At 34.6% G+C, this 14,653-nt stretch overlaps 1 protein-coding gene across 4 annotated transcripts in view; it reads left to right on the top strand.

Moving 5' to 3' along the window:
* Epha6 (EPH receptor A6) overlaps positions 1 to 14,653 on the top strand; it is an 822,128-nt gene that overhangs the window by 521,651 nt on the left and 285,824 nt on the right. For all 4 annotated transcript variants that reach the window (XM_013503527.1, XM_005375499.2, XM_005375500.2 and 1 more), the window contains 3 exons: positions 6,828 to 6,936; positions 10,862 to 10,932; positions 13,829 to 13,954. In XM_013503527.1, the coding sequence (XP_013358981.1) occupies positions 6,828 to 6,936; positions 10,862 to 10,932; positions 13,829 to 13,954 (306 nt within the window). The remainder of the gene's footprint in view (positions 1 to 6,827; positions 6,937 to 10,861; positions 10,933 to 13,828; positions 13,955 to 14,653) is intronic.

The following is a 14,653-nucleotide window of genomic DNA, read 5'->3' as shown; positions in this document are numbered from 1 at the left end:
TATTATTAAGTGTCCTGCTATTAACATGGTTATGGATGTATCCTTGTTAAGTTAAAACAGAAGTAGTTAATCGTTTGGAAGACATTGGCATAAGCAAGCACTTTCTAAACAGATTCCCAATGACGCAAGAAATGACACTGGGAATGAACAAATGGGACCAAATCAATTTTAAAAACTTTTGAGCAGCAAAGGAAACAACCAACAGAAGGAAGAGACGATCTACAGAACAGGAAGTAAATTTAGCAAGATATTCCTTGGACAGATATACTTTTACTATATAAAGAACTAAAAACAAATTAGACCTCTTTCCAAATAAAAGAGCCAATCAAAAAATGGGCAACCAAAATGAGTAGCACTTCTCAGAAGTAATACAAATGACCAATAACTACATGAAAAAAAAGTTTGACATTGCTGGTCATTAGAGAAATGCAAGTTAAAATGACATTGATTTACCACCTTACTCCAGAAAGAAGGGCTATCATCATGAAATCAATCAGTAGCAAATGCTGATGAGGCTGCGCGGGAAACGGAACTCTTCCACGCGGCTGTAAATAGTACCACTGGCCTCCCCGTGTGCATCTTGCAGGGTGCCTGTCTATTCAGCTCCTTTTCTTCAGACATCTTTTCCACCACAACCTAACCTCTGAGCATTGCTACTGTACTGTTTATGAACTTGAAAGTCAATAAATATGTTTGAAGCACAAGAATTTGAAATAAAGCTCTATTATGGAGTCAACTATGCATTCATAATATGAGAACAGTTAGATGTCTGTTTAGAATACCTTTCTTATTTTTTATCTTACTTGCTACTGGTCGCTTTACATATTTGAAGCTGCTATCTAACCAATTCCAAACACATGTGATGTGTACCTGAATGACAACAAAAGCAGTGGGAATTAGAAAGAATGGGGATGAATGCTAGGAATATTTAAAGTGTAGAGGCAACAGAATCAATGGTCAACTGGAAAGCAGCGGAAGAATTCTAAGATGGCTGACTCCAAAATTGCAAGTGTAGACATCTCTGAAAATGGTATGCCCACTAGGAAAGGATGATTTTATTCTCCAGACAATGCAAAAGAGTCTGAATATTTTAAAATATTATTTGGAAAAAGTAATTATCAAACCACCTAATGTGAGAAAGGCTGGGAAGAGACACTGCGGAAGGCCCGCGCAACAGAAAATCCGAAAGCTTGTCTAATCATGTTGGGCTGAAGCTAGAAATAAGGCTGTGCTAGTAGTAATGACACAGGATGATTAAAAGCATGATGAAAAACTTTACTTAGGCTGTAGAAAAATCAAAGATGATGCTGTGTTTTTAAGACCATATGGTTGACATAATATCATCTTCAAAGTTAGAAGAATATTTTCTTCTAAGAGAAATATTTCCTTAGCTTTTATTTGTATCTCTTATTACTCTCTACCTCAGCATGTTGTTGAGATTGTTCAGATTAAATAGCATCCATGTTAAATAGTATTAAACAGTGTGTGTATATCATATTAAGTAGTATTAAACAGTGTGTGTGTGTGTGTGTTAGAAGATTTCACAACAGGTTTCTTTCTTGTGTGTCTTGCACTACATGACTGGAGAGGACAATTCACTTCTGTTGGCTGCCAAAGAACTAAATTCATTTGTTCACTAGTTACTGATAATCCATTTATTTGCTGAGATTTAGACTACATATTTTTGTGCAAAATATGTAATTTTGGTAAAATGTTGAGGACAATTTACTTCACTGGGTAGCATTTTTTAAAAAATGTTTTATCCAAAGAATCCTATAACTGCTGTCTCCAGTAACTTTAAAGAGTTGTTCATAGCAGAAAAAAGTTAACTTTAAAAACATTCCACAGAAAGTAACACAGAATACAAATAACAGATTTTACTTTGAAGTGTAAATAGAAACTAGAATAACCTTGATTGCAGACAGGGAGACAGAATCATATACCTCCACAGAAGAAAGCACTGGTTACAATTAGACAAAGTACTTTTTTCACACACTTTCCTAAAAACATGGAATCTAGTTTTTGTATTTTTATTCCAAGCAAAGAACTTTACATTTCCTCTCCCAATAGAAGCAACTACGGCAAACTTTACTTAATAATGTCATCGTAACTTATGCCAAGCATGGCGCGGAGATAAATCCTTGCTTAGTAACAATTGTGCACCATTTTTTGGACAATTGCTTCCTTTTAAGAAAGTGTACTTCTTTCCAAAACCATAAAGCAAAATAAATCATTTCAATGTGCTTGTTTTTCTTAAAGAATACAACCCCTTCTACTAAGCAAAGGTACATTTCCAATCAGCTAGTCCTAAATGTGTTTCATTTCTTACCATGGACTTCATTATATTTGTTTCTTATTTTTTGTTTTTTTGAGAGAATGTAAGCTCTCTGTATTGGCACTGTTTACAAGACTGAATTATGGAGACATTTTATTCTGCAAAACTAATTAGAAATAATTTTTCCTCAGGATTAAGAAAATTAATAGTACTACAGACAAGTACTGGAGAGATTTACAGATATATATTTTTTATTAAGTCCACTTGATGTATAACAAATGGTTCATCTAAGTGTCTTTTGAAATGAATCCAAGTAGTTACAGCTATAGCAAAGAAAAATCACTTTCTCTTTCTCCTCCTCCTTCTCAGCACATTAAGTATATTTTCCAAATTGTCCTGTACTGTTCAGTACACGATAACAATGCCTATCTTACTTATCACTGTATCCCTGATGTTTACTTCAGTGCCTGGTGTGTAGTAGATGCTCAATAAATATTTATTGAATTAATTGATTCTTAACCCTAGGTTCATATTTCTGAGCTTAACCTACTTAGTTTCGTAAAGTGTAGAAATGTGAATTTCCAATAGCTTCTGTCTTCCAGGAAGCGTTGTACACAGAATCATTGAACTTTTCTGCTTATTGTTGGATACACTCTTTTCATGTTCATTGTATAGCTACATTCAAAGTAAGTCTTCCTCACACATTAGGGAAAGAAGGAGATGTAGATTACTCCTAAAGTAGTCTAGCCATCCAGTGCAAACCATCTAGTGCAAATAATTATTCAATTCATTCACTCAAAGAAATAGTTATTAAGATTCTACCTTGTATCAAGCTCCATAGCCTAGACACTGTATTAGTTTACTAGGATTATTGTAGCAAATTATGACAAACTAGGTGGAGTAAAAAGTAGGCACAGTTTTGGATATGCAAAAATGCGCCTTCCAAAGGCTCTGAGGGAGAATCCTTCCTTGTCTCTTCCAGCTTCTGGTGTCTCTGGATGTTCTTCGACTTTTGGTTTTGTAAATCCAGTCTCTGCCTCTGGTTGTACATGGCCTTCTCTGCTTTGTCTTCCCCTTTTTGTCTTATAAAGACATGTGCCATTGGCTTTGGGACCATATGTGTAGTCCAGGATAACTGAGATTTTTATTACATGTGTAAATCCCCTTTTTGAGGGAATGGAAAGAGAATATCACCATTCAATTCGCTACAGATAACATAAATGAATATATTACCTGCTCTAATGTAATTTGAATTCCAATAGAAGTGACATGTTACCAAAAAAAGTACTTTCAATAAACTGTGACCTTTTTTGTAGAGGTAGTTTAAAGGCCTGTCAGTACGACGGGTGAACCACACAGACATTCAGAAAAGAACTTTCCAAATGATGCTACATTTATAAAGCAGGGCTGAAGAGAAATTGACCACTAGGTAAAGTTTGGCTCAGTCAAGGCACTAAGAGAAATTCAGCCCGGTTAGGGAATGATGTGCTAGGGCTGGAGACATATGCTGGAGGCATTTGTAGAGACCCTTATCAGAGCTCTGTGAGGGACAAACACTAACATGATAGAAGGCAGAAATCCATCAGGATCAAGGGCTTCGGCCCAGATCCTGGTGCTTCCCTTATTTCCATATGGCAAAGCTTATTTCCTTCCAATACTTGTGGCCAGTGCCATAAAATTACTCTAAATGATTGTGACAAGAATATGTAATCCAACATTCTAACGTTACCGACCGGAAACCAAGGCCATAGAAGGCTACGCCTGTGCAAGGACAATGAGAGAGCTGGGTGGAAAGTGGATTGACCAGTGGTTCAGATACAGCCAATGGCACGGGCTTGGAGACAGGCGAATCCGAGCTGGAGCGCCAGCTTTCTGTGTACAGCATGCGTGAATGTAGGCAAGTCATGTGGCTACTTAAACTAGGGATAATAGCACCTACCTGTCAAAACATTTTCATAATGAATTTGATGCTCTATAGATTGTGCTAGGAATACAGTTTACTATTAAATAAATCACAGGAGTTGTTGATAAAGATGTTACAGATATTTTTCAAATCATTCCAGCCTCATCACAAGTATCATTTATGTGCTTCACTAAACAATCTTGTTTTCAATTGACTGGTTATTTGTATGTTTTATTCTTCCAGAGCAGTATTTAGGATCCTTAGTATAGAAATCTAAGAAACCAGTATATAGAAATGTAGTTTTCAAAATGTCACAATTTAATATTCTGTTGTCCAATTAAATTTTTAAAGAAAAGTATGTATGTATTTAATCACAACTATGTGAAACAAGACGTATTAGTAAAAGTGACAGTGCAATAATTATTGCAGGCAACATAATTTTCTACAACAATGTAATCTGATTTTCAAAGGGCTCTGAATCACGTAATCTTATTTCCCCTCTGCATTTTGAATACATAGTCTCAAATAGACAACTAGTTACCTGACTACTATGAAAATACATGCACAGAGCAAAACTTTTTTTTATGTGCAAAACTCTTGAACTGTATTAGTATTTTATAATGACAATAGTTGCTATGTGAATAGTGTTTTCTTTTTTAAGTGCTATCTTCTTATCTTCAAATTTTAATGCTATTTTCTATAACATCAATTTCTTAAAATTTGTTATCTACTAATTTTCAAGGAGAAAATGTGATATTTTATAGCACAACATCAATTCCCAAGATATCAGTGCTATTTTGAAGATTAGGAAATTCAGTCAAGACCTAATAAAAATACTTCAGTACAGTACTTATTGGACAAGATGCAGCTGTTTCACTTGTCTCTGCACAGATTACTAGCTAAAAATTCAACTCTGTAACAGAGTGCCTGATAATGTCTTGATTAAATCATAGGGACCAAAATGTAATTCCAAGGTTTAATAAATTTCTTACACTGAAAAATGATTTGTTTTTATTTACATTAAAATTTCCTTAAAAGTCTCTTTGCTGTGACTGGTTTCTTACTGATTCAACAATCACATTTAAAGTTCATATATTTTCTAGTGGATGTGTCACTTTCATGAAGATGTCATTGTTCTGGGTATATAGTTACACAGAGCATTACATCTTTACTTAATAATTAAGTAGTACACACATACTTAAGTAGTACATACCGAATTCCCAGAAAAAAACCTATTTCTATGGAAGCCTTAAAATACTCAAGTTTAATGATTTTCATGATACAAAATTATACAGTTTGCTCTTAGGTTATATACAGAGTCTGCAAAAGAAAATGTATAGACACTTCAGCAGTTCACAGTGCTAATAAATGTCTGCAAGTTAATGGCCACCACTTCAAGCACTTCTTGTAACTGTAGAGCTCAAGGGTTACTTGTATTAACCTCATGATAATAAATTTGCCATTAAAATACACCAGTCCTTCTTTTCCTGATGTATACATTTTTGGTAGACTGTTTTCTCTGATTCAGTTTGCTCTCTATGATTGATGAGATCAGTGGATATTATCTGTAGCTGTGGTGGCAAACCTAGGGCACAAGTACCACAGCAAGCCTTTGTATCATTGAAAGCTCTAGAAAATTCACCATCACTGTTCCAAGCAATCAGAATTTTAAGATAGGCTTTATTCAGGGTAAGAGGTATTGAAAGATCTTATTGATTTAATATTATAGAATAGTGACATACAATTATTATTGCAAATTATAGTATAAGAAGGGAAATAAAACAAAAATTTGGAGGCCTGAATTCGCTTTTATCTCTGAGAGTATGTTCTTCAACTGCCCTCCGCTTCTGTTTCCTTACCTGTATTCTGAACCAATTTTTCATTCTATCCAAGAAATATTATATTTCATTAAAGCTTCAGCAATGCAAAAATCATGAAATATTAATAAATTAATTAAATTAATATAGTTTTTAATATTTTTGAAGATTAGTGAAATGTGCAGCTCCTGGAGATTTAAGATATTTTTCTTGCTCAGCATGTGCAATGTCCTGGGTTTGATAGACAGATGATAGATAGATAGAGTCAAAATATGTATCTATATATATAGTCAACGAACAATGTAGCATGTTGTTTCCATGTTATCTGGCCTTTTCTTTCTAGAAAAATGGAGTTTTAAGATATCATTTTTCAAATACCTTCCTAATGTCTCAGCATCTGTTATATCTGTCCTGCTGTGTAAGTGAGAATGTCTGAATTTAGTTCAATGAAATCTATAGAAAATCATTTTTAACAGACACCGGATCTGTAAAGGCTTTTTATTGGCCACATTGTTTTAGAGGAAATAAATGAGCAATTATGTAAAACAAAACCCATTAATCTATCTGCTAATTTAATTTTGCAACATGTACTTCACCGTAAAATGTAGGGTATCAAGAATGTGTTTATTACGCTTTTGTAAGGAAGAAGAAAGGTTCATGTGGGGGATAATCTCAATGACCAGACAAAGCATATTTATTTTGGCTTAGCATTTTATACACTAAGTACTGAAATAAAGGCCATATATGTTGCGTTTTTGGTTCCCCTATGTTGCAACATAATTGTGTTAGCAAATTGTCTCCAGGAAATTTTAACATGGCCTCTGTGTTCCAGCTTCTGACATGGCGGCAGAACAAGGGCAGATTCTGGTGATCGCGACGGCGGCCGTGGGAGGATTCACGCTCCTCGTTATCCTCACCTTGTTCTTCTTAATCACTGGGAGGTAACTGAAACATCCAGATTTTCTCGAGATCTGTGAACAACTGCTTCTTTTATACATTGTGTATTCAGATGCTCTAACCTTAACAAAGTCCATCTGAGAGAGAGGGGGATGCTGGGCGGATTCTGGGCTGATGCTCAACTTTACATTGCAGTTTAAACCCCCTCATTAGTCACAGGCATCAGCAAGCTCCTGCAGATGGAATCATCAAAACACTTGGTAATTGTAGTCTGAAAAGTGTGAATCAAAAATTTGTTATCAGTGAGTTAATTCTGAGTTTTTTCCTTACTATAATTAGATTATACAATGAAAAAGACTTTTCTTGGAAAAACAATAGGACAAGTTATATTAAATCTTTAAAAACAGTGTTAAGTAAAGTGATGTTTTTATCAATCAAATATTGAAACCCTGCACATTAGAATTTGATTAATTGGTTTTATAAAGCTGGTATTTCACCACCATAGGGTAATATGGATGAAATTTTAAAGTAATGACAAACTCAACTGAGCAAAATACCAAGATTTCAATCCTGACAAGTAGAAGTGCTTCACCCATCTGAACCTTAGCTTTCTCTTTGTACATAGAGTTGATGTGATAATGTATTAAACTATTTATTACCTCTTAAATATATTGGATGATTACTATGGGTCAGATTGTGAAAATTTAGAAGAATGAAGATAACATGCAGGAAATTGTTTCAAAACTTACATGGTATTTCTTATTTACCCTTGCTATTTGGCCAAGACTTTTGTCAGATTGTTATTTTAGAGAAAATGTATACCTCTGGCATATCAACAGAGACACAAGAAGTACCATAAATCTTCTAGATAATCTGTAAGTATATACTATAAAATACTCAAAACTCCAGTCAAATGCCAGTCAAATTATAAACATCCATGCTAATTTTGGCTAGGGTATACAAACCCTACCAGAAAACCCTGATACCTGGTAAATGAACAGACACAAGAAAGGAGATATATTCTGGGGCAATAGTTCATTAAACTATAAACAATCATAGTTTTAGTCACTTTTAGAATTCTGCTTAGATACCTATATTTTATTAAAATTCATTTTAAGATCACAGTGAAATTCAGAATAGGCTTCTCTAATGGTATATAAAATACTGCTAAATCCATTGAATTGTAAACTACGATATGCATATGCATAATTATAGATATAGAAAAAGTTATTATCTATAATTTTGATACCAGATTACAAGCTATAGACCAACAAATGACTAGTACTTAGGTTACACTTATTTAGAGTGAGTCCCTGACAAAATGCTACTGCCATCTGTTAAGATTTCCTTGAAACAAACCTACTTTTATAGAATTTATCAAGGAACAAAAACAATAAATATTCTAAAGTGATAAAATTAAAAATTATGGTTGTTTAATAAAATGAATTGTAAAGGGGGCACATTGGCCACTATACCTGTTAAAAAGTACAGGTATATAAACATAGTGATACTCTTAGAATAAATGGAAATAGTCTCAGGATCTGTTGTTTTAAAAGAGTGATTTTAGATAATAAAATAATGCTAGCTATACTAATAAGAAAAAAGACATGAATGAAGACAAGGAATAGTGATAACTTCTTCCTAATAAGAATACTAGTTTGGAAATACCATTTTGCATTCAGATATCACTTCCCAGCAATCTCTTATGATTCTCTTTTTTATTTCTAGAGCCAACTAACCTCCAATACTTCTTTGCCATAGCTTTGATACAACCTTTTATAAAAAATGGAAAGCAAAGTTTGGAGTCTCTATACCAATTAACCACTAATTTGAAGACACAATATTTGATCCTATAGCCTACAAATACCAAACATGGCCTGCAGAATCCCTAATCAGTAGCAGGAGTCAATTGGTTATAAAAACAAAGAAACAAACACTATGCTTCTTGGTGAAGATCTAATTTTTTTTTCTGAAAAAGTTTTAAAATTCTTATCCTACCTAGAACTCTCTTACAAGGAGAAGGAGCAGAAGACAGTAATGGTGTGTGGGAACAAGGGGAATCAAAGAAAATTTCAGGAAGGTAAAAGGCTCACATCTGGAAAAAAGAAAACAAAATAAAAGTGTATTTGTTTGTAAAATCATGACAATTTGATTAGATTTTAAAGTCAAGTTGCACCCTGATGTGACAGTGTGTACTGTATTTATCATCCCATTTGTTTGGGAGGTTAAGGCAGCAGGATCACAAGTTCAAGGCCAGGCTGGGCAAGTTAGCAAGATATTCTCCTAAAATAAAATTTTTTAAGTGTGCTAGGGATATAGCTCAGTGGTAGAGCGGCTACCTACCATGTGTAATGTGAGAACCTAGATTCAATCTCTATTGCCAAAAAGAAAGAAAATGAAAGAGAGGTCAAATTACATATATGTAGTGTATTGCTACATGTTTTAAAAACTATATCAGCAGACTTTATCCCTTTGTAATAGGATGCTGCCTGAGTGTGTGAATTTTTAGGCACTGTTATCTGGATAATATTCCATTGATAATGAAATTGTACCTAATTTACAGACCATCTGCTTTAGAGCCCACAGCCTTGAGCAGTTACTGAAGTGTAAGGGGATCCTAGAAAGAAATCTTAATTCCAAAGACATATTATACCATGCTAAATCAAATGTGATAATTTAAATATGGTGGCTAACTTTTATTCAGGAAGATTATTTTCCAGTTTGAAAGTTCCTTGGAAGTTTAGGGTACTTTAACAGTACTGTCATATTTACAACCGACAGGGAAAATAAGCCATCCACTCATTATAGAAGTTGATTTTTAATATTTTACTTAATAATGATTCACTATGTAGCAAAATTGGATGGAGTGTATAAGTTATATTTACTAGTGTCTTGTAAACTTGGAATTCCTGCCTTATTTCTCATGCAGTATTTTAGTAAACAATTATTTAAGTAGCATATACAAGTAATAAAGCATTTTATGAAGATAGCGGGGAGTAATGCTATAATGTGATGATGACAGATGTAAACATTTCAATCTTTATAGGTTAAATAAATTGGACCTAATAATTTGAGAGAAGAACTCAAATATTACCTTGGGATTCTTGGAGCAGAGCCTGAATACCATTAAAGAGAATTTAATGATAAAGAAAAATTTGTACTAAATTATTTTCAGTTTTCAATTTCTATATTTACCAATTTATACGACATCAGTAACTGCCTTAACATTCTACATATTGGAGAGAACTATTTAAATTACATAATATTTCAAAAATTCATTTTAAGTATCTCTTATGCACTTTCATGGAGGAGCATTCACTGAAATTATTCTATGAAAACTGTAAGACATTTCTGAATAAATATTCAAATTCTCATAGAAGTTGAAGCAAAACTCACTCTCAGTGGTTGTACTGTGTACTGCAGATATATTCTGTTTAACCAGTTGAAATTAGCAGTTTTATGAATTGTTGAACCATGTAGATACTGGTGAATTGATTTGTGCTAAAGAAGTCACTGGAGCCCAGTTATCCAGCAAGAGAATACAATATGCCTCTACCAAATCTCAAATATCAAGAAAGAAACCTCAAGCCATTTAGCACCAAAAATGGAAGACAATTTTTTAAATTTCTGAGATTCTGACATGAAGTCACTTTTTCATATTGATTTTTAGTTCTTTTACCAATTCTAGTTATTAGAAGTCATATAAGAAAGGAAATGATGGCTATGTCTGATTATAAAATAGTTTATACATTTCCTATCTTTTGAATCTATTTCACAGTATTTTATTCTTATCTGGAGTTAATTTTGTTATGCATCAAAAATTTTCTGTAGAATATTTTCATATTATAAAATACTCTTAAATTAGTCTTTATGACAAAAACTTTCCCCACAGATGATATCAGTTTTAAATGATTTTAGTTCTTATCTTGCATAATTAGTAAAATAAGTTTCTGTTTGCTCCTATAAAAGGTGTCACTGGTATATAAAGGCCAAGATGAAGTCAGAAGAGAAGAGAAGAAACAACTTACAGAATGGGCATTGTAAGTAATGTGGTGACTTCCTTCCATGACTGTTCCTCAGCACCGCAGGAGTTCATTTCAGATTGTATCTATTGAGTTGAGAATGAAAAAAAAAAGTATTTCCAACCTTTCAGTGTGAAAGCTTTCATCTGCTTCCAGGTTTGTTTGTAGAAATTGCACCTGCTTCTCATTACCTTTTTTTCCAATTCTGCTTGCTAGAATATACAAGAGACTGACTTTGCTAAAAATACATGTTGATTGATTAGATCTCATTATTAACCATTCATAATGACTCCAGAACATGAGCTGGTTTTATTTAGTGGAGCATTAGATGTAGAGATATTAAGGAAACTTTATTTCTTCTTGTAAGAACTGTCATTTGAAACATATAACAAAGCAATTTACAATTCATTAACACTAAAAAAGTATCAGCTCTTTAACTCTTAGAATATGTATGAAATCCTTGCGCTAACTACAAGGTTATATTCATTTGAAGGTCTCTTCCCAAACAAACTATAATTACCACTATAGTTGGTTTGATAATTGCCATCCTCTCCTCCCTAACACCCACCTCTACTTCCACCTCCACCTCCAAATTGCAAACTACTTCGCCAAGACATGTTCTCTAAGGGTGAGTCACTGAGTTAACAGAAAGGGGTGTTCACTAATTAAGCGTAGTACACAGATGATACATGAAACAACTTGTTTAACTGTTTAAACTCATCATTTATTTCCTATTAAGCAAAAGGCACAAGGGACTTTCCAATCTGATTCACTCTCCAAGGGAGGGAAAGGATTTAAATAAAGATCTTACAAACCAGTGGGATGGTTTGGAGCTGTTTCTAAGACTCCTATGATAAGGAGTTGTCCAAGGACTGTCTGTATTATCATATTCCAACCCTACTCCCCAAGGTGCTGATTCACAAGACGGAGGGTAGGACTAAGGCACATAATTTGCAGCAGCTCTCCAAACTGTTATTTTGTATAGCAAATATGAGTCCTACAATACTGACAGAGTTCTGACAACCAGTGCTTGGCATAGGATGGTCTGGAAACACTGTAAAACAAGTTGCAGAAACCTAGATCCAGACACCTGGACAGATAACTTATGCTGGGTAACTTTAAGATACACTGCAGGGCATTTGGTACTGCAGAAAAAGGTGCTCCTGAGGTATTTATTTTCTGTTTTCTAAGTAGCAGTTTGGCATGAACTAAACCAGATGGGCTCAGCAAGAAGCAATTAAAATCACCTGTAGCAACAAAGGAGCTAAAAGAAAGACAACCTGATATTAAAGAAGACAAGGATAAGTGAAACGAGCAACCATACATTCAAAATTGAAACTACATTTGGACATTTTCCCCTATAACGTGTAGATTGTGTTTACAAAAAAGAAAGTGGTGCTAACTAATCAGTTTATTCTATAGAAATGTATCACCTTAGATAAGAGAACTGTCGTTAAAACTTTGCATCATTAGTAGACGACACTTGCTACTGTCTGAGCCTCTTTTCAGCATGTCCATCGACCCAATTAGAGGCAACTAGTGACCTACTAGTAGCTACTAGATTTGAGCTTACAGAGCTCAATCTCAAGTCACAACTCAGTTCAAAAACTATCAAATGCATAAAAAGAGAGGTACAGACTCTCAGTTCTCCTTTTCTCCTTCCTCCAACATAAACTGAAAAGTGAAGAAAAGCACTAAGCAATAAGTGAAGAAAGCAATAAGCAGAGAAGAATTAATGAAGCAAATTCTGCCAAAAATGGGCACTGCACCACCTACTCTACATTTACCATTTCACTGTTTGTTTGTTTGTTCTTGAAATTTTCTTTCAAAAGCATGTTTCTAAGGAGACCCAAACAACACTTCACTGGACTGTTATGGCTTTCACTTCTGTGCCATTTCTGTGAAGCAAACACCAGGCCTTCTGCAATAAATGTAGCATTGGCCACTTAACCCACACAAATTCACACCCAGTAAAAGTTGTGTTCTTGTTACCTATAAAACCATGTGCAAGATATTTGGAAGTATCCCAAAGTGAAGTGAAATAACCTGCCCTCCACACACCAGCAATCTAAAGTAGTGAGCATGAATTGAGGCCTAAGACAAGAATATTTGTGGTGTAACTTGCTCTGATAATCACAAATGAACGGGCAACCACACTTCATATTTTCTGAGGCACTCGGTTTCTCACCCCAGTTGCCCCTTAAACTGAGCGCCATCCGGGACAGCTCCACTAGTAGAAGTAGCAGCAGCTACACCAGTGACAAGATTTAGGACTTTGATTTCTGTCCCTCCTGGCATGATAGACAAGCACAGCTTTCTCTGTTTGACCATGAGCACTACTGACCATGAGTCACTTCTGGGTGACTACGAGCACCCAGAGAAGGGCCATGATTTGTCGCTGCCTTCCCTGTGTCTGTGGCACAGATGTTGCTCTATGATCAGGGTGAATTTCTGGAGATGAGTCAGGGCTACAGTATCAGGGTATGAGGCCAGGAAAACCTCGGGCCTGTGAGTGTGAAGGAAGCAGGAGGAGCTCTAAACAGCTGGCTCATTGGGGGTGAAGCTTGGGCCTCATTCCCCACTTTCATGAGCCACGTCAGACGTGAATTGTATGGGTCTTTTAATGGGTAAGCTGAGTTTTAGAGAAATAAAACATGTATTTTGTGGAATACATGTTTTCCAGCTCACTCTATGAAACTACATAGTCATCTTAAATTAACATTTAGGTAAATAAATGTTTAATTGCATGGAGTCAAAGCTTTAAAGAAGTGCTGGATCAGATAAGGTAGTAAGGAAAGAAGAATTTGAATGTATAGCTAGGCTGACTATTTACATGTGTCATTTCTCAAAAATTCACAAATTGTATAAATTCTGCAATACTTTAAGCTAAATCATTCCTTTCTTTTTGTTGCAGTACGCTGTCCAGGAATTAAAACTTACATTGATCCGGATACCTATGAAGACCCATCCCTAGCAGTCCATGAATTTGCAAAAGAGATTGATCCTTCAAGAATTCGCATTGAAAGAGTCATTGGAGCAGGTAAATGTAAACTCTAGACTTTTGAACATCTGATTCCTTAATGGATTTGCATCTATATTACCAATGTAATATGTTGAATCTTTGCAGTTTCAGTGACTGAAAATTTTTAATCGATAAAATCATTTTATATTTGTTAAGTTATTCTTCATGATGCCCCTATTCAGCTTCCAAACAATGAGAAATTTCATGTTATTTTTAAAATCTTATAGCCTTCTTTCATAATGAAGAGAAATTATAGTGAAAGTGTGCTTCTGGAGTTTATTCTGAAAATGCAATTTGAGGAGCTTGTCATGGGGTTATTATAGATTTGCTCAAGACCCAACATCTACAGAGATATACTGCACTCTAATTAATACTCAGAATAATGATTTTGATGATCTTGAGGCCAAGAGTTGTTCTGAGAATCACTGAGAGGAAAATTTGCCTCAGTATAGTTTTATATCATTTTAGTGTAAGTTAATAATTCTCCCTAAGTAGAGTTTTTCAATATCTCATTAGTTTATTAGCCAAGTGTTTGGGTAAGTAAGTATAAAGCATTATAAACTAGCACATAAAAAATTAGGCTACATATCAGTTAGGAAAGGGGCTAATCTGGTAAAACAAAGGGCCTCAGAATAAAGATTTTAAGTCTTTGACTCAGGTGAATAGTTGCTGCTCACAGAGGGATTCTCGCTCAGGCCTTTCTTTCTTTTCTCTTTT

The sequence above is a fragment of the Chinchilla lanigera genome, unplaced genomic scaffold (assembly GCF_000276665.1).
Source record: "Chinchilla lanigera isolate Chin_1 unplaced genomic scaffold, ChiLan1.0 scaffold00006, whole genome shotgun sequence".
Lineage (NCBI taxonomy): Eukaryota > Metazoa > Chordata > Mammalia > Rodentia > Chinchillidae > Chinchilla > Chinchilla lanigera.
Note: the sequence above shows the minus strand (reverse complement) of the source record. Positions and strands in the feature narration are given on the sequence as shown.